The sequence below is a fragment of the Oenanthe melanoleuca genome, chromosome 3 (genome assembly GCF_029582105.1).
Source record: "Oenanthe melanoleuca isolate GR-GAL-2019-014 chromosome 3, OMel1.0, whole genome shotgun sequence".
Classification (NCBI taxonomy): domain Eukaryota; kingdom Metazoa; phylum Chordata; class Aves; order Passeriformes; family Muscicapidae; genus Oenanthe; species Oenanthe melanoleuca.
In genome coordinates this window covers 104225203-104246335 of record NC_079336.1, presented here as the reverse complement: position 1 = coordinate 104246335, position 21133 = coordinate 104225203, and the positions used below count along the sequence as shown (strand labels likewise).

Genomic DNA, 21133 nt, shown 5'->3' with positions numbered 1-21133 from the left:
GACTTTTTGATTAGGAAAACTCATTAAGAAAGATAAAATTAATCAGATGAAATTCATAAACCCTATTCAAGAAGGGCCCTGAACATCTAAATATGTCTCTTGTTAGAATTAAAAGGAAAAATCTTACAAGATTATATAAAGAAAAAGTATTTGGATTCTTCATTCAAATTGTATAATCTGAGAGGTGAAATGTTAAATTACCTGCCCTGAGTAGGGCCATGTGTGATAAAACTTCCAAACTTCACTGACAGGAGCTGAGAAGTGGCCCTGATATTGGAATCATGTTTCAGTGGTAAAAAACTATCTTATTTCATGTTTTATCTCCATATATTTTTCCAAACTATTTTTTCATATATTCATATATACTCATACAGTTTTATTCTATTTCTATCATAACTTTTATTCCACAGTTAAAGTCAATTTTTTCCACTATTTGATAAACCTACTTTTCTATGACAATAAGTAGACTGAGTACATCTAAATTTAAATAGCCACCCTGCATTATCTCTCAGACATCTCTCATGATCCTCAAAGACACATATCCAATACCATGTTTTTTCATGGTAAGGCTCAGTTTCTAAGTATGATTCTAAACTGGCATCTTCTAGAAGTATTTTTTAGGTCATTTCTAAAATAATCAGTATGTGAATTAAAATCTAAACTTGCCTGGACAAACAACTACCTGCAACTAGTTTGTTGTAGCATCTTTCCATTATAATAACAGGATTTCATTTAGGATCTCATCCAAAGGGAGATTGCATTTAGGTTATTTAAAAGTAAGATATTTGTTATAGCTTTTATAATGCAAGTGTTACTGCTGCAAAATTTTAAAGGTATTTTATCCTACATCAAAAAATAACTATAATTATACAGAATCAATATGCTAATTCATAATTTTGCACTAAACAATTCAGTTTGTTCCCCAGAATGAACTATAATTCAAGAAAGATTTTGCATTGCTTAGACTAGAAAACAAAATTCTGAGATAAACAAGTAGCAATACACACTCCTTAGATATATTTACTCCTAAGTAATTAAAGTAATAAAATATTGATTCCAAAATCAGGAGGACACTCTTGATGTGTACCTTCCCTCACTTGCTGATCCTGTACTCCTACTTAGTTGTATTGATAATGTACCACTTTCAAAAAGCCACAATTGTTAATACAATCCTTGCAATACCCCAGTTCTGGAAGCTGGAGATAATGTAATTAATGTCCATGATAAATGTCAGAAAGCAGCTGCTTTGTTTCTTTACTTCTCTGGAGGGAAAGGAAAGGAGAGGAAGGTATAGAAAAGTAGAGAAGAAAAGCCATTGAGAGCTTTAATATGTTCTTGTTTTCTTCCTTTTGAAATGTTTGTACAGAAGCCTCTGAAGCACTGGAAATAATTCTCTTCACTGTTTCACAGAATAAGCAATGAGTGCCCATTCTTGCAGTGCTGTCACTGTATGGCAAAGACAGCCCTTGTGGAAGAGATAAAGAGCCTGAACATCCCTGTTCACCTCTGTGCTGATGAGGAAGAGCAGAACCAGAGGGTGAGGATGCATCTTTATCACCAGCTGCCAGCCACTGCTGCTCTGCCACATGCAAATGCAGCAGTGCTCACACTTGAATTTGTTCCCCAGTGCAAAATGCTCTGGAATCACAACTGCTGGCCAGCACAAGGAACTGCAGTGTGGAGCTGCCTTAAACTGGCTGCCTATTGGCATTTTTATTGTGCTTATAATTGCATTTATAAATGATACCTTACCTTCTTCCATTCTCATTCTAAAGACACAAATTGCTATTAACATCCTGAATTCCAGACAATAGCTTTTGATCTAATTTTGTAGTGCTGCCTTCCCTTAAACATTACGTTTTTGCCATATGGTGCAAATAATGAATTGAAATTTTTTATTTTTTCCCCTTAAGCTGCAAAATTTGTAGGTATTTTGGCAATAATCACACTTAAAAATGTCAAAAACATCACCGAGAGGCTCAGCACAATAAAAAACACAAGTAGCTGTGTGTTCATACAAATCCATCAAAATTGTAGGCCTCTGACTCCCTCCCCAAAAGTTCTTTATTGAATGTGAATATCAGTGTTCCTTTTTAAACAAGCCTATGACCTCTCTATTGACATATTCTCACTGAAAGTAGAGCTAAAATATAGCTAATCTATATCTTCTGTTGTCTAGCTGCATATTACTGATCTCAGAAAACACAGAAAAAGAAGTAAACAGGGGGAAAAAAACCATAGAAATAATATTTTAGTATTACTTTTAGTCTTTTCTGTTTGCCACTCTCATTTCTCTAATCAGTCAAACATACATAGAATTGGTACTTGCTGACTAATCAGCTAGCAAAAATACTGTCAACAAAACCATAAGACATAAACAAAAGACTTGGGTCAAAAATAGATTCCTGCTTGAACCTTGAATTGTGTTTTATATGTATGTTCAGGCACCTTCTGAACTTTTGCTGTTTGAACAAAATGTCCTGTTTTAAGCCCAACTTGAACTCAAGCAAAATGACAAGAAATAGAACCAGCCAAGGCACACAGCTAAACAGTCCATTTTTTTTCATGCCACTTTCTGCATTGCTTTTGTTTTTAACTGTGTGACCTGCCAGTAAATGAACAGCCAAACATTTATTGTCACCAGAACTCTGAAGTGACAAGTCTTTAATAAGGCTGCCTTCAGCAATAAACCATTTTTGCAAGAAGAGATGAAAATTGTACCTCAAAACATATTCATTAGATTAGATTGATGTGTATAACAGCACAATAGAATGGTGAGTCACAAAGGATCAAATAATTATCTTAATAATGTCCACTACAGTGATGAACTGAAACAGTTTGTACATTAGAAGGCTATTTATGTACCCTGTGATTGCATTAGGTTTTTTTGCCTACAGGCACCTCAGGAGTGCACCAATAGCTCTGTAATCCACATCACTTTGTGGTTTATAACCAAGAGTGCAGCAATCAGTATTTCCCTTTCTGCCCAGCTTTTAATACAAACATTTTTTTGTTTTGTTTTAGTAATTACCAGTGAAGTATGACAGAAGGAAGCAGGTAATCTAAACAATCTATACCTTTTCTTGTGTAATATATTTGTAAGTATTACAAAATAATTTTGGTTGGGTTCAGCCTTACTGAAACATGGAAATGACACTTTCTGTCCACTGCTGCTGACATCTAATCAAAGCCAAGTGTTGGGGTGGCCAAGAATCTGAAACCCATCACTGGTTGGATGGAGCTCTGAGCAACTAGTCTAGGGGCAGGTGTGGCAGGGGAGTTGGAACAAAATGATTTTAACCTAAACAATTCCATGATTAGCAGAGACATACACTGAGGTCCCCAGGATGAGGAATGAGGAAAGATATGCAAAAAGAACTGTTGGATTTACAGCTCTTACTGGGGTTTTCTGGGGTTGATCTTTTGTGACTTTCTGTGTTGTGGGATTTTTTGGGGCTTTGTTATTATTGTTCATTTGGGTTTTTTGTTTTTTGTTTTTGTTTTTTTTTAATTAAGAAAAACACTGCCAGCCAAAACTACAAAATGGAAACAGTCCTGCATACAGATGCAGATGATGCTTACAGAGCACTCTGAAGAAATGGAGCTATCATAAGGTATAAACAGGTTACACTGAAATCATTACCTATATTCTTCAGTGGTCATTCACGAGTGCCTGGTACAATTTTGGGTTTCCCAGTGTATCTCACTCTCCATTGAAAATTGCTTCTTTTTACAGTCTTCAAATCAACCTCAGTATCTGGAAGACTCTGGTATCTACCAAGGCATTTAAGGTAAATTTAGTAATAATTTTATATATTTATCATGGCATATTGTATTCCATTGACACTGCAGAAAAATGAATTTATATGTTTTGTTTAAAATAGTCATATTTTCTTAGTCATGGTTTCATGACAATTTCCATCTTTGTTTTCATTTAAATGCTTTTAAATGTGTTTGGTTTTGAACAGCTTTTGAGAAATGATTAGTGATAAAAACATTTGGATAATGGTTCATCTATTTTTGTTCACGTTGACATAGCAGATTTGCCATTCTAGGCTGGATTCTGAAAGGACAAGAGTCAGTGTTACACAATATCCATGACCCTCTTTTTGTTAATCATCCCTAATCAGCTGTTGCTTTACAAATCAAATTTCTTAGTCCTTTCAGGCATGCAGTGTGATGCTAATGTGTGGCAACAGGATGTTGATTATAGACCACTGGGTAGCACTAGCTGCCCCATTAGTGGCATCCAGCTGTCCACATTCATGCATGAGCAAGAAGGATTTAATAAGTTAAGATCAAGAACAGCAAAATGCCTGTGATGTGAAATGCTTGTGATGCAAATAAGGACAATGCAGAAATCATTAGTGTGAGGGAAAGCATCTTTTCAAAGCAGTAGTTGAGGTAAATGACTGTAACTTTATTAATCACTATATTAGACATTGGCATTTTCTACAGTATTTTTGCATTCCAAGGCCTACAGAGCTAAAAATATCCATTAACAGCTTGAACACAATTCAAAAGATTAACTGTATTAAAATAATTTAACTGATACAGAGTGTGCTACTCTTTTGGGATACCTGTGTTTTCAGTAGGAAGCATCAGGGCAACACTGGCCTCAAACTTAAAATGTGGTTAGCATGGGAAAGCTGGTATTTCTAGTGTCATCTTTTAAAACAGAATCTGGAAGCTTGAATTTTCTTTCAAGAGAGTTTCTTTCTTTTTCAACTGCAAAACTTTTCCATACCTGCACAGACTACAAAGATCAAAATCCTCCCACAAGTTTTTGTCTGAATTTCAAGTCCATCCCCAAAATGGCAATTCTTTACTTCTGTACCTAATTGCTGTAAGTTCTAAAAAGTGCCAAATAAAAGTGCTGAAGGTTGAGATTAGCAAATCACTACTTAGAAGTGAACATGGTACCATTTTTCTGACTTAATACATCTTGGCCTATATTTCCTTAGGGTACAGAACTTGGCTGTGTGTTACTCTGGTATAATAAACAGCCAATGGTTCCATAAATAACAGGGTCCAGCTTCTTAGCTGATGCAAAATGACTTAAATAGAGCTCAGCAGCCTGACACCAGCTGAGGAAACAACTCTGTAGATCTAATTATACATACAGCAAAAAAGTCACTAAAGCCTATGTCAGTTCAGCCTATTTGACATAATTAGCTGTACAATAAAATGTTCTGTGATCAAATAGCTCAGTTCTTTTGAAGTACTCACTTTCCCTTTCCTGCAATAAGCACATGTAAGAAGAAATTCATTCTTACACCCCTGAACATTTGCAACTATCCACACCAGAGGCTGCTGTTTTGTGCCTAATCCAAGCTACTCTGGAGAGAAAAGCAAAATCTCTGGGTGCCATGACTGCAGAATAAGATTCTTTCAATGCATAAATGTCCATCAGTACAACTAGAGCCATGTTAATTGGGATCAGGACCAAAGCCATGTTCTCAATTTCAGACTAGTACAGAGGCTGGGAAGCTCTCAAATATGGAAAAACAAAATAGCCTGGATTGGAATTGGTGACCTGAAGGTGAAGGAGTTGCTAAATCCTCTCCAGGGCTTCACTCTGCCTCTCTTCTCTAGTTCTCACTCTGAAAACAAAGATTCATTTATCTGCAGCTCTGTTAATTTGGGGAGAGGGGAAGGCAGTAATTAGCACACTTCAGTTTCATAAAGGATTCATTCCTTAAACTCCTTGTCAATTCATTACTCCAATTTTTGACAAAGACGCCTGGATTAAATCCATAGGAAAATGGATTTATGCCATTTAGTCACTCAGGTTTTAAAACTCTTTGGAGCTCCCCTGCCTTAACCTATTCCTAGAAGAGCTGGTGTGTTATTCCCACAGACAACATTTATTAATCATTGTATCATTATTTTCTAAACCAACATTCTCTATGTATTTCAGTAATTTTCCTCCTTGACCCAGGGTATACAGAGCCTGAGAACTATTAAGTTAAATAACCTCTCCTTGGTTATCTTGGTTTTATTTCTCCCTAGAAGCCTTTAAACCATTCACTGCAGTCCCTGACAGAATGTGCTGGAATACAATAATATATCAATTAACTGCAGTCAACCAGCTGCTAATACTATTTCTCCAAAATGTCTTCATTATTAATGGAAAGCATTGTGGTGTGACAACATGCTCAAAAACTAACTGCAAAAGAAATTATGACCCAGTTCTGTGAATAATTATATTGCATTTCCTAACATTTTCCTATCACATTAATTAGTACAGTTGTGGTTTTAAGTTTGCAGAGCCAATTTGACCTCTTTTAGCAAAAGCCCACAGAGGCCACCCAGCCAGCAAAAACCTTATACTTGTCATACATTTTGACTTGACAAAGCTTTATAAAATATACACCATCTATGGCTTCACATGCACAGATACTTTTACTAACCACTGAAAATTTCTTCCAAACCACTTTCTAGAGCATTTAGAAGAAAATAATCCGGAAGAAAATTAACAGCTCGAAATGACTGCCTGTGGAATTACTCACAGGGGTGCTAATTAATCTGGCTGGAAACTGGGACATGACAGCTCTGGAGACTGTTCTAAAATACAGAGCCTTTATTGCTTGCACATCAGAAGGTCAGGCATGGCACAGGTGACACGTGTCAGAGGGGGCACACGGCTGAACTGGGGCTGCTCCGCGACCCCGAGTGTCCCAGCCCAGCGCCAAAGTGACAATGTGCCACTGTCACAAAAAGCTCCAGGCGCTGGCACAAATTGACACCGTGCTGGAGCCTCAGCAGTGCTGCCACAGGCCAAAGAGAGGCTCTGACTGCTCTGCTCTTTTTGCTCCCAGACCTTGTCGTTTCAGATTGTGCTGACATCTCAACCCATGCACAGCTCAACACATTCAGCCTCTTCCTCGTTTCGTCCTGCTGGGCTCTGTCACTACCCTGGGCATCAAGGAAATGAACAAAATACCTTACACATAGATTGTTTCCAGATATGCACTCCATTTACCTTCAAATCTCATCATTTTTCTAAACAAATGTAAGTCTGAACACCAATGCTGTGCATAATCAAAAACAATACATCATTAAAACTCAAAACTGCTGTGTTATAGTTCAGAGATAGTAAATGGTTTGATAGCATTTTATGTTCAATTTTGTTTTAAATAACAGCTGTCTGTGCTTCTAGCTGTCCCTGCAGGAAGAAAAATCAAAGCTAATTCAGGAAAAAAGTACTATTCCCATCCTCCTTTCCAAAAGCAATTCTTTAACTATTCAGTCAATTCAAATCTAAAAATAGCTGGGGAAAAAAATACTTGGGAAGAAAAAAGAATGCCCTCTTAATTGCATATTAATTGCTATATCCAATTGTAACTTTCTTTTTTTTCACTAGTTAGTATCATAATTTGTGCCATTATAAGGCTCTGGAGAATTGTGCCAACAGAGAATGTGCATGTCAAATAATTGATTCAACCTGCCACTTCCCTAAAGGATCAATAAGGAACAGCTGGACTTGAAATCCCTACCTGAAAACAAGAGCTGCAGCACACAAGATGGACCCAGAGTGGAGGCACAGCCTTTGTTTTCCACATCCTGATCCAAAGCACTCAGCCAAATGCCCAGACAATAAAGCTGAATATAAATGGACAAGTTCACCACTCACACAAGGGGCAGAACAGGGATGGCTAAAAGGGAGAAACTGCAAAGGGAAAGAAAGTACAAAGGAGGGGAGAGCAAGGCATACTGGAACCTGCCAGATCCCTGTATCTGCAGTTCATTTTTACTCCATGTGACTGCTTTGGATATGCTGGACATCCAAAATCAACTTTTTCCACCAGCGCACTTCAGAAAACCCACTTGTTAACAGTGCACTGGCAAGATCTATGGCAGGTCTCTCTTTTAACTAAGATATTTTTTCAACTAAAAATCTGGATCAAACAGCTGCTCAGTGCTTCATTTCTAAAGTTCAGGCCAATTCTCTGGGTAAGAGACAATGTCAGCCTTCCCTCCCCCTGCTTATTTCCAGTCCAGGCCAGAGAGAAAAACCTTCCAAGGTCTCCATGGCTGTCCACAGCTACAGATCCACCCTAGATCTCAGCTCATTTGACAGCAGCAGGATCCCTTTTTCCCACACACATAGAAGATGACCATGAATCACCAGCTATGTTACTCATCATTTAGGTGGAAATCCCATTTCACTGAGCAATCTCACATTGAAGTAGTATTTTTATGTGGTATCATATACGTATAATTCTTTATTCTCTTAATAGCTCATAAAAATTTTATAGTTGCTTCTTTCCCTCTCAGTTTCTGCTATTTGGAGGCATCATACAAGCTTGATTTATTTTTGGAATGCCATGGCTATAAATTGCATGGCATGGGATTGTCCCTCAAAGACCTCTCTGTCTCCAAGACAGCACTGCAAAAACTGAAGCACCACGCTCACACTACCACAAGTGCTAATAAATAAACCATTATTTTTTTCAAATGCCCATGCTTTCAACATGGAAGCTAATTCAGGCTTTTTCTCTGTCTCCTATAACAAACACTACAACTGCCACCCTAGCTGGACTTGACAATTCCTGCATGTCCCTTCCAACTCAGAGCATTCTGTGATTCCATGATTAGGAATGATTCCATCCCTATGCCCTTCCTTGTTAGCAACTGTGATGCAAAAATTCCACCTCTAGTAAAATTTAGGAGGGCTTTAAAGACTAGTGTTAGCCTATAGAAGCTTGCCCTTTGGATTTACACTCAGAGCATTGAATTACAAATATATTTGATAATTTGCAGTAAAGCAATTTCTAATATACACAACTCCACCTTGCTAATATGTGATTCAGTATCAGCAGCATGCCAGGCATTTCCCAAACTCCCATGAAGGCTTAGAACCCATCTGACAAGCATACACACATGATGAGACTTTATTCTCATATGATATACCCCACAAAAATCACACTAGATAAAAAATGTCTAGGATATTCTACAAAGCTAAGCATGCATATTAATGAGATATTGCAGTTATGCTATATAACACTGTATCAAAGTTCATAGAATCAAAAAAAAAAAAAAAAAAAAAATCAAGGGCAGTGGCACCTCAACTGACTGAAAGGAAACATATTTGCTTTTTAAATATTAATGAACTTTCTATGATTTCTGTAGGGAGAGGTTTTAACAAGGAACACAATCAGCAGGACTGAAGCACTGCTATTGTCCCTCCTGAAACATTTCCCATCAAGAGGTTATCATCATACAGATCATATATTATTATATGGAACCCCAAAGGGAGATGTCTGTTTAAATGTCCACAGGGAAGAGGTTATCATCCAACAGCCATCAGGATTGAATTCAGGGAAGTCAAAGTGCTCTGTGATAAGTTTGTTTCTTATTAGGTTTGAGCACTCAACTCCTGTAACAATAAGCACAACAATAAGCAACAGAGCAAGTTCAAAAACTTGTTTCCCCACAGGGAGAAGGCATTTGACATGCACTTTTAAAAAAATGTGAAAGTAAAAAGAATAACTGAAATTATTCATTTAGACTGCATTTTATCCACAAAACAATCCATCACTATCTCAACTAAAGGATAAGACTATTGATATTCAAATAGAAGACTTAGGTTTTCTAACCTTTTGGATTACAAACCCAAAGGGGCTTTAAATGAAAGATTAAATTTCCAGCAGAAAAGGCTGAAAATCACATATAAAACCCTTCCCCCAACCTGAAAATAGGTAGCTGGATTGAGGTTTAAATGCACAGTGCCTTTTAAGCGTGGGGGAAAGCTGCATGGAAGAAACCAGTAAAGAATGCAGAAAAAAATTCCTTCTTTGCATATCATCAAATCTAGGAAATTTAGACATGGGTTCCTGAAAGGCCCTGGCTTCTTGAAAGGGGGAGAAACCAAAGGACACCTATTCCCCTGGATTTATTGGGCATTGATCATGTGGATGAAAATACAGAAGCTGGTTCTTGGTATTTCTTTTCAGCCTGAAATACTAAAGAGCTGGAAAGTGTCCTACCAAGTGATATCTTAGGTCTAATAGCAAAGGTGAGACAAATATACCAGTTCAGAGAAGATCAATATTCCTGGTTCAGAAAAGCTTCCCAAATTCACTTCTGGTAAATGCAAATTTACTCCAGAATGAAAACGTGCTCCTGAATCAGGATGAAGACAGACAGAAAATAAGAGAGATGTGGCAACCCTGACCTTGTTATTTACAAGGCATAACTGCAAGCTGTGCTCTGTGCCATGGAAACTTCCATCTCAACTGTAAAATTTTATTGCTTCTAAAGCTACTTAATTCTGCTTTCACCCTCACCTGTATTTATCATCTAACCACTGGTTGTTTTCTACTTATTTTACCAGCCCCAAAGTACATTCATCCTTTTCTTTTTTATGAAGGTTAAAAGAAAAAAAAGACTTCAATAAATTAATTATATTTAGATTTAGTAGCTGTAAACAGTCTATGCTTGTAAAAGTTTATTTTTTATCTCATGAGAGATCAGGTTAGAAGTAAGGAGAAACCTGAGTTAGTCTCTGTGTGGCATTTGTTCAAAAACTCTTTCCACGAAGCATTGCTTACAATTCCTATGGAAATGAACAATTTCAGAGCTCACCTAATTTATCTTCCATTTTTTCATTAATCCCAAATAAATGAAAGAATCACATACTCTGTCCTGAAGTCTAAGTAGGAAGGTGATATGCACCCTTAAACTGTGCCCATACTTGAATTTGAGCAATTTGCTCTGTATTCATTTTCAGTTATTTTATGTTGGAAGCCTGCCATCATTCCCATGTCTCCACAGGTCCTCATTGTCAATGCTCTCCACATCCACAGTGCTCTTCTCATCTGTTCTGTCATTTCATATTTAATAGACAGACCTATTTTTCACCTTCCCAGGAATACAGTAGGATATAGAACCTATGAAGTATGTGGCCAATATCATCTAACCTATTAAATGTCAGAATCATATATCTCAAGCTATATGTCAAGATTCCCAGGTCTAGCAGCAATAAACTGATTCTGTTCCTCACAGGGAATGCACTCTGGCCATAAGGATCCATATGGGTTTCCTTCTGTATTTGATATTTGATTGTGACCTTCTGTTGATGGCTGATGTGGTCAGAAATAATGGTGGGAATTGGCCAGATCTTAGATGGGAAAGTGGAATAAAACCTAACAAAATATTCCGTTTACACTCATTTCTTTCATACCAGTTAGGTTTTTCATAGGGTGATCCAATGTCTGCTTCAGTATGAGACTCACCTAAAGTAAATTTTTGTATTTCAGTATTATCTCACCGGATTTACAAATGTGCAGTGCTCAGAAGATTGAAGCAATTTCTCCATTACTTGTGAAGTATTTTATCCATGAATCTCACTCGTGTTACATGGATTGTTATTCCTCAGTTATTTATTCCTACATACACACAGGATGAGGAACACAAGCTGATTTAAAGTCCCCAGAAGGGCAGATACAATAACTGAATCCTTCCAAAATGAAGGCTGGACCTCCTCTGTGTTGATTTAAGGAGCCAGTTGAAATTATCACATTTCTGGCTGAAAGCCAGCACAGAAATATCAGTATGGTATCCTGAAAGAAGTAACAAGAAGGAAAACTATTTCTACTTAGTTTTAAGTATTGTGTCACACTGCTTACTACAGTTCTAAGGCCCCTCCAAACACCCAGAAATCAAAAGGAAAGAAATAAATCACAGAAACAAGACAAAATCTCAGCCCTGAAGCAGCGACAATTTTTTAAATTTAGCTACATGCCTGTAGAATTTTGAAGCTATCCAGGCTCCTGCTATCCTAACTGCTATTAAACTGTAAGGATAAAAAGAAAAAATTCTTTGGCAAATTTCAATTATTGGATAGTTAACTCTGCAAACACGAAAGAACCCATGCAGAGCTCTGTTTTGAATTAGTGACACTCATTAGCTGTAGCAGAGCTACTGAACGTGTTTTTGATACAGCAGGAAGGTTAGACAAACCTTTACAAAGATGTGTTCAGCAAAAACATCTTCACTATGCACGGATTTCCTTGATCCTCACAAATTTTAGAGGGAAGAGTTGACAGAAAGCCATGTCTCCAAGTCCTTCCTCCCAGTTTCATTTTGGTCACAAATTAGCATCTCAAACCACACTACAGGAATTGGCCTGGGACATTCCCAGCCATGATGACCTCTAGTTCTGTCCAGGAGGGATCCTTCCTGCCTGCTTCTCAGTAGCTGCAGCAAAAATACCAAAACCTTTTCAAGTTAATAAATAAAGTATTATGTGTAACAAAGACAGGCTTTGTCTGCTTCACTCTACCACCCCTCTAACTAAACAGCAGCCTGAAGAACATATAAGAAAAGCATTGCTGCCTTGGCAGCTGCCTTATCATTTCAGAAAATGAATTGTCTGTAGGGATGATAGTTAGATTTGGGCTTTGGGGACAGCACTGAATCTCTCTGAGCCTGGTGAGAGAGCAGCTACACAGAGCAAGTAAATCATTTTAATTTTGTACCAGTTGAAAAGCATTTTTTTTCTCGACTTCAGCAAGATGACAGTGCCATGATGGCTGATTTTCATTTCAATCAGAGCAGCATATGATTACCACCTAATTAGAATGTAGAAATAGAAAGGAGATCATTTTTTAACCTACCCAAGAGAACAGTGCTGGGGGAGGGGAGGAGATTATGTTAATCAAGTGATAGTGGCATATCAGAGCGACCAAAATAGCCGGATGAATTTTTATCGGCACCCTTACTGTCCTTGAGGATCTGTCAGTGGCTTCAATCAAAACCTGTATTTTCAGGGCTTTATTTCTGAGTAATAAATATTCTTTTAAATAAATACATGTCACTGCAGGCCCAAGATATCACCTTAGGCATAAATATATATATTTTGTCAAAATTTTTGTTGACTGTAAACGTGAAAACTAACAAATCAAAAATAAAAGTCATGCTGTCTTAAGGGGAGTTGTTTGCATTCATATACACATTTGAGGTTTTTTTAAACTTGCTTCCTTTTAATTAAATATTGTCAGCTAGCTACTCAACCCCTTTCTAGAATACATGTTCAAAGTTGGTTGCCCTGCCCTAGGGGAATCTAACTGAGGTTACATTAAATGGAACTGCATCAGGCAACATTTTCCAAGGCACGCTGTCTCCATCTGCATCCTTCTGTGAGATAAAGACCAGCCCTCATGTCAAGATACCACTTTACTTAATTGTCTCTGAAGAATGAAGAACCTGAATTAGATTGCTGAGACCACCAAAGGAAAGGGGTTAGAGAAATTAAAAACAAATTAAAATTAATAATTAAATGTTCTTTCAGGCAAGCCTGCTTTATGCAATAGAGAGAGGTGGCAGCTCCCTTTGCTCTGCCCTTCCAGGCAGTGGGAGGTCATGACTACATCTCCCTCCAAACTGGTCACCAGCACCCAGCAGCATTTTGCAGGTGTGAGATATCCTGCCTTTAGCTACCTTAGTAGTGGGAATTACCCCCACATGTCATATTTGGATGGAGCACAGTACCAAAGGGTGCAGGGCACCCATCTTGGAGTGTGCCTAACTAGACAAAGAGGGGTTTCCTCATGAACATTTTTGTCAGGAGGAGTACAGCAAGTGTGATCCTGGCCACCTCTCCACCCCCATTAAAAAGTTCCACTAATTTCAGCTGGACTGGGATTTGGCTTACCCTGCTCTGCTGGAAATGTTAACTTTTTTTTTTGGCTGTGGGATGATACATAACCTAAAGACAAGGACCTAAGTCTCATGTACTTCAGGCAAAATAAGAAAAAAGTCTCTCTTCAGCAATGGATCTAATGAAAAGGAACCAAGAATGTGTTGATTTATTTCCCATTTATTTTAATTTGTATCAGTTATTTCAATGGCACACACATTGCCACTGCACTTTCCTAGTTGTTGTTCTACCAGGATGTGTAATAAATGTTGTGAGATGATGTGCAGGAGAAAGAACAATACTTTGAACTAAATGTGCTGTTAAATTGAAGTCTTTTCTTGAGCAGTGAAAAAGTCCTGAGGCTTTTCATGTCAGCGTATTGTACGGGGAGGCATACACTGAAATCTTTTTATTTTTCAACCTTTTGTGAAACACAGCAAAGAAAAAGTAGATGATTTCTACCATTGCAAACATTCCTAGATATCTGCCAGAAAAAAACCCCAAAGATACCCTCTCCCCATCACCCCCAATAATGTAGGAGGTCCTATATATATACTAAATATAGTATTTAAAGCTGTCACAATGTTTTTTAGATACCATTACAAGAAACCAGGTGGCAACACCTCAAACCTTGATAAATTATCCCAGAAACATTCTGACCTGCTTAAAGAACTTAATGTGCATTTTAAAATGAATGCCAGGGTGCAATTTCCTAAAGAGTGGACTCCAATTCTATTTTGTGCTCTGAAGAATTCTATCAAACCCCTAGAGCACTTTGTGCAATGTGAATGAAAACACTTTTTGCTAAGGAGATAGCCTAGGTGGTCTGCAGTAAATTAACCACTACTGCTGACTGAGGCCATACCTGGGAGTTTGCTCCAAGAGATTACTACACTCACAGCATAACACCATTTACCAGCTTCTAAACTAGATTTGTCCCCTGGCTGCAAGTCAGCAAACCTTGGTGTAAAGCATGGCCAGAGATTAGTTTGACTAAGGGCTTCATTCCCAGAGTGGAACAGTGCTGCTGCTACACACAAGTCCAGAACACTTCTTACAATAAGGTTGTTTTTCCCAGCCAACTTTATGTAGTTGAGTTTTAGGCTGCTGGAATATGGTGGCTGTATGATGAGTAAATTACAATAGAAATATCTCTCTGTTGCTTTGTAACAATTAACTTCCAAAAGGAGCTAACTCCATTTGCATGGTAATGAGACATTCATCTAAGTGACATCAGAGTTAAGCATGCTAATAAGTTTTTATACAAACACCTGAGGGGTCAAGCACAACCATGGGCTTGAATAAGAAAACCTTTTATTAAATGCAAATCACTTGCCTTTTAAAGTCTATGACAGATAAATTTGCAGGACTCTAACACAGATTGCAGGAGTCATTCAAGTTACTTTTTCAGGCTGACTAAGGAATATAGCAACTGATTTATTTATATTTGGAATTAATGCCAATATCTAAAAAATCCTCATTATAGCATCAAAGGAAAGATGCTATATAGGGAGGTAGAGAGGTGAAAACAAGAATATTGCCTTATCTTTCCCAAATTTGTCACAGATTCTTGGGTTGCTGGAAGGCAGAGGAGACTGCTGGAGAGGCTGCTGGAGAGCACAACAAAAGACTTGGAAATTTGTCAGTTTTCCATCTTATTCACCTACCTGTTTTTGCCAGGTATATTGCTATGGAGGCAGATTCCCTAGTGAACATGCTGCCTGTCTGACAGTAAAACTTCTTGAATTCAATCAGTCAATTCACATTCTACAATCAAAGAGTTTGAGACCTTAGTGAGTGGTTAGGTCCAAGGGCACAACTGGCTGCCAGACACCTCTGGGACTAAAGGAGCAGCACCTTCTCACTGGTAAGGCAGATTGCAGAACACAGGTTGAGTGAAAGAAGCTGACCTTGATTAATTTAACTCTGGCAGAGCCAAGTGTAGGAGACCTTTCTTGCTCAGGAGAGGCTGTTACCAGGACACACCAACTCATCCTGCCAGTGCAGGCAGTAGCAGGAGAGCAATGAGATGTGGGCAGCACTCTGAAAAGCTGCCCTCATGCCAGATTGTCAGAGATTTTGGTCCCAGAGTAGAAAATGTGACTTTAAATACCTAGTGGGTGCAGTGGGAATTGATCTGTCTTTAAGACAGAACTTTGTAGAGAGGACTGTATCATATGGCTGTGTGCAATAGGAGGAGACTATTAAAGTAAAAAAAATACTCTTCATTCCATTGCTGCATGATGAGCTACTTTGGTGAAAAGCTTGGGCAATGCATAATATTACTACTCAAAACACAAAATCTGGTCTGAGGGGGTAAGTGCACACCCCTGGAAGTGCTCAAGGCCAGGATGGATGGGGCCCTGAGCAGCCTGGTGGAATGGGCAGCATCCCTGCTCATAGCAGGGGCTGGAACTGGAGGGACTTTAAGGTTCCTTGCAATGCAAACATTCTGTGATTCCATAACAACATAAATTGGATCAAATTGACACCTGGCACAGAACTGCATCAGTTCTTTTAAACCAGATAACCTTGCTCACCTTGGTATACACACTAAAAAACAGCAACCCAGTAATGGTATGCTTCTCAAAGATCCCTTTTACTGCATAAGTTACTGCTGTCTTCAATAAAATTTTGCTGCTGTGCTGTTTATGACATGTAAAACATGCTAGTATGCCATAACCTAAAACTTAAGACAGTGGATTGTGGAAAAACCTTAAGAAGAGGGTAAGCTTCATGTAAGAAAGTACAAAGCTGTGGATAACAAAATCCTCAAACCATATTTTGACAAAAACCTAATACTCCACTTCCTGTGAATATCAACAAAAACTCTAGGGGAACAGCTCTGAATCCTCATAATCAGTAATGTGCAATAATTGCACCACCCACATGTCTTCAAGTGCATCAAACAGAGTGAGACCCCAGCTTGGTGAGGCTGGGATTCAGGATGTTATGAAAGCAACATTTAAGACAAAAACTATGAGCTCTAATAGTCCAAACTGAAAAGAACAACTGTGGTGTAAGATGAGTCTGATAACTAAATAATTGCTTTGTAGTTAGGACAGCCCAGGCTCCTTTCACTGTCCAAACATTATAAACTACAGCTACTTATTTCTGAAGTAATTCTGGTTAAACTGGAGTTTTTGAGGAAAAAAGCAGGTGTATATACAATACAGACTCAGCTTTTGAGGAAGAAAAGCTTATTTCTGGAGCAAAAACCAAAAACAAACCTTTTAGCCTAACCTTTTAAATTATGTCGTAAAAATGAAGCTAGGAGAAATTAGAAGATGGTAAGCACCGCAAACATATTGGTTTTAGCCTTGCACATCAAGGTTAAAATTACAAACAGAGAAGATCCCAAAAATGTAAGTTTAGGGCTAAGATTCTGAGATTTTGGCCCTAATCATGTTAATGAAGTCTGTCCATCCAAAACTGGTTCACTGCTCAGATTTCCAGCTGTGGGAAGCAGCTGTGAGAGCAGCAAACAACCAGTCACTGCTACAAAATCAGTGTCCAAACAGGTATGAACTCCTTAGTCCACTTCCAGGTTTGAAAACCTCAATTGCACAGCTCAAATCTCAACATATTACTTCCTTTCAATTCAAATTTGGCAAAAAACCCCCAAACTGAAGCACATAAACCCACTAAATTCACACCCTGACATATCAGATTCTTGGGAAAAACAGGTTTCTTGAATATATTGCCAGAGGAAAAATATTATTAATTATATCCTTGTATGCAGTGCTTCTCCACTTTGCTTTGTTCAGTGTTTTCAGACAAAATACCAAATAATTATAACTATATGAAATCTGCTGGCTATCATGAAAAGGCAGACTGTCAGTTTAAGACATGATTATTTTATTTGTTTTGCCACTTTTTTGCTGCACTTCTGCAATCCAACACTAGGAACACAGAAAGACAAACAGTAGAAAAGGGAGAGATGCAGATCCTTCTGTTAGAACCATTTTTTGTCTTGTGCAAATAATCACTATTATGTTGCCACTGGAAGATGTCCAATACTATTAAAAATTCATATATTTAGTGAGTGTTTCTGGGAAAATGAACACTTAATAGTAAGCAAACCAACAAATTAATGAAAATAGAAAAAGGATCTTACAGCTCTTTACTGCAAAATGACCCTGGAACACCACTGACCTTTGGTGGTTGTTTCCACTGACACTTATATGCACATTTCCTTTCCAAGAATTTCCTCATTATTACCTGAAAACTCTGAAACTGAGAAACAGCTTAGGAAGAGAACAGTCTTCTGCTTTGCCAGGAAAGATTACAATGCACAGGAAATGCACAGTATGGTTTCAAACAAAGGTATTTCCTTTGAACTCTGGTGTAGCTTTAGACATAAAAATCTTCCCCTGGCTATATTGTCCTGACCTGACTTCACTGGTCTGAAGACTAAATAATAAAAGACTTCAATGCTCAAGCCTATGTTACTCTTTTCACAGTTTTGGAGTCAAAGACCATAACCTTAAACATAAATTTGAAAAGAATAAAAAAATACTTTATTCCTTACCTCATTGTGATTTTTGCTTAACCATTCCTTAATAGTGCTAAGGGCAATGACAGCAGCAGGCTCATTTGGAAAACCTAAAAAAGAGAAGAAATAAAAGACAAATAAAAGGCATTTATTTATTTATTTATTTATTTATTTATTTATTTATTTATTTATTTATTCATTTATAAGAAAACAAAAATCTGGGCTTTTATTCTTCAAAATATTTTGGAATTGCAGTTGGTCAACTCCCTTCTTCATAAATTTGTATAAAGGTTTTAGGCAACATCTTCTACACTTTTCCCCAGCTAAAGAAATTGAGAATAGGCACAACAATGCTTTACTAGATTTTTTTTTTACTTGACTCTAGTTAAGAAAAGTCCACTGCTCAAGAGAACAAGAAACAAAAGAGTTGTGTACATGTGTCATACTAGGCAGGCAACCATTCAACACCTATATCACAGGAACAAATACTAGGCTTACATTTCATGGCAGCAAGAAAAATTCAGACATTTCTTAAGGCATAAGGGCTTTCTTAAGGCTTTCTTTTTTTCAATCCATCTGTCAGCAAAACTACACCACACTATGACCCCAATGCTGTAAGGCCTTATACAGACAGAATGTTTGAGTTGGAAATCTCTCAAGTTATGACCTAAATCATAACAAACAACTTTGGAAATTAAAGAATTCATGGAGTTCATAAGCATATGAACTTAAGGCCTTATGTTGCATGATACATTAGCAATAGTAATTCCCCCCCAGCACTAATATCAAAAATCTTTCCAGGGATACAGACTTTTTGCTTTGATGGCTTCTACCTATTAAATCCAACGATGCTTTCATTAGTTAGGCACCTTAATTTAATTTTCCTTTCAATTCTTAACCTGGGGGCAGCAAATCATTTCTGTGAGGATTTAAAAATAAGACCCCATAAGCTGCATGAATCACTCTCAGTAGGTCAGATTAATAGAGCAGGCTTTGAAGAGGTGCAGCTGCAGGCACAGTGGACAAGCAAGCAACAGGCTTAGAAAGAGTCATGAAATTTGGCATACAGCTGTGGAGATACAGCCTTTCTTACATCATACATCACCCTTATGCACCACAAACTGAAACACAGATACTACAAAAAATTATAGATTTTCAGCTTTTTGACTTTTATCTTTTTTAACCCTTTTTCAGATCTTGTGGAATGCAAGATTAGGAAAAAACCCAACCCAAACCAAAATCCCTCCACTGAATCACATTCCTAAAACATCACTCCCTGTAAATTGCCTCTGCAAAGATTTGCTCCAGCAGCATGTGTACTGTTTTGAAGTGAGAGATGACAACCATTCACCATGAAAAGCAAGTAAAACAGTAAATTTTGGATAATACCAACATTTAGCATGTGCCTCCTTTGAATACATTTCTCAATAAAACATATTTTTACATTTTAAAAAAATACACTTAGATAAAATATAGAAAACTAGCTTAGACCTACAAATGTTACTGTGCATACTGCTATTGCTGCTGGGAAGAGAAATTCTTGTAACATTTAATAATGCTGATATCATCAAGGCATATGTCTCATGACACCAACTAACGACCACGAATGAAACCCAAAGCAGGGACTTCCAACAGCCTCATTTTCATAATACAAAATAACAGAGCTCTGAGCAGACCATCTGCTCAAATCAGGAATATCCTAGCTAACAAACTTTTTCACACAGAAATTCTATTCCTGAGTGTGGTAGCTCTGCCTGGACATAAAATGAACACCCATGCAGAGGGACAAATGCATATTTCAGACTATTGTTTATGCACTGAATGGTTTATTTTCAGAACAATTCTCCCTCCAGCAAGATTAACTTTTCAGGCTTGTTTTTCAATCCCTTGCAGCAGTGTAGTTGGCCAAAATGGTGATAAAGCACTGGAGATTGTATAGAATCTCTTCATAAATTGTACACTGTTTAGAAACTGCTGCCATGCTAACCAGCCTTAAATGGTACCTTATCTAGAAAACTGGTGTTCAATTACTTCTAAGTCACCACAATGTAAAGGAAACAGCTCAGCTACCTAAATAAACAGCCTTAAATTCTGTGTATAATTTCAGAAAATATGTTGAAATCCATCAGAGCCTTTTATGATCAGCTACCCCCCTAAAAAAAGAATCATCTAATCAGCATTTTACACACATTTCTGACAATTTTATGGAAAGGATTATCTTGCTAACTATATGCAGAAGAAGGATGGAATTAGCCTCCTGTTGCAAACCTTGCACCAGCACAAAAGCCCCTGTGTCTCTGATTCTCAAACAGAAAAACATTTTTATTTATAGGACTGGGTTAAAGGAAGATAAAGCGAGATGGGATCTTTCAAAACATGATTTTGCATTGTTTTCATCTCTAATCTACATTTGCCTGCCATAACATTTCTGGTCTGCTCCCATCTGCACCCCCATCCCCCCTTTCCCACTTTCAGACAGAAAGCAATCTCAGGAGGCACGTGGGAATCAAATTACTTGAGAGAAATGAGCTGGAGGTGCCTCACAGTTTACTGACTGCTGGAGCAGCAGCTCAGGCAATTCTGGCTAAAGGCTCAATTTCACAAAAGATAAAACAGGTAAAGTAATGAGTGACACTGGGCCATGTTACTGCAGTGAGTGCTCCTCCAGCATACTGAAAAGGACAAAGGCACAAAAAAGCACACATCAGGCATGAGGTACAGGACTTCACTGTGGTTATCTGCCTGGAGAAAACCATAGCAGGATGTGTGTCATGGACAGGTGTGTGGTGCACAGACACAGGAATCTGTTATAAATGAGAAACAAAAAGTCTCGATATTCAGCAAAATTTAGATTGCTTCATTTTACATAGATGGAGCAAGCAGAGCTCCACAGAACTTTGGTTTGCAGCTTCTCTTTATAGTATGGTTTCTCATTGTAATCAATAACTTTTGGTTTTTTGCTGTATTAATTTTGCCAGGTGAGCAGTGGTGGT

General features: G+C 37.8%; 1 protein-coding gene across 9 annotated transcripts in view; it reads right to left on the bottom strand.

Moving 5' to 3' along the window:
- MACROD2 (mono-ADP ribosylhydrolase 2) overlaps positions 1-21133 on the bottom strand; it is an 841709-nt gene that overhangs the window by 235361 nt on the left and 585215 nt on the right. For all 9 annotated transcript variants that reach the window (XM_056486344.1, XM_056486346.1, XM_056486345.1 and 6 more), the window contains exon 8: positions 18177-18250. In XM_056486344.1, coding sequence (XP_056342319.1) covers positions 18177-18250 — 74 coding nt within the window. The remainder of the gene's footprint in view (positions 1-18176; positions 18251-21133) is intronic.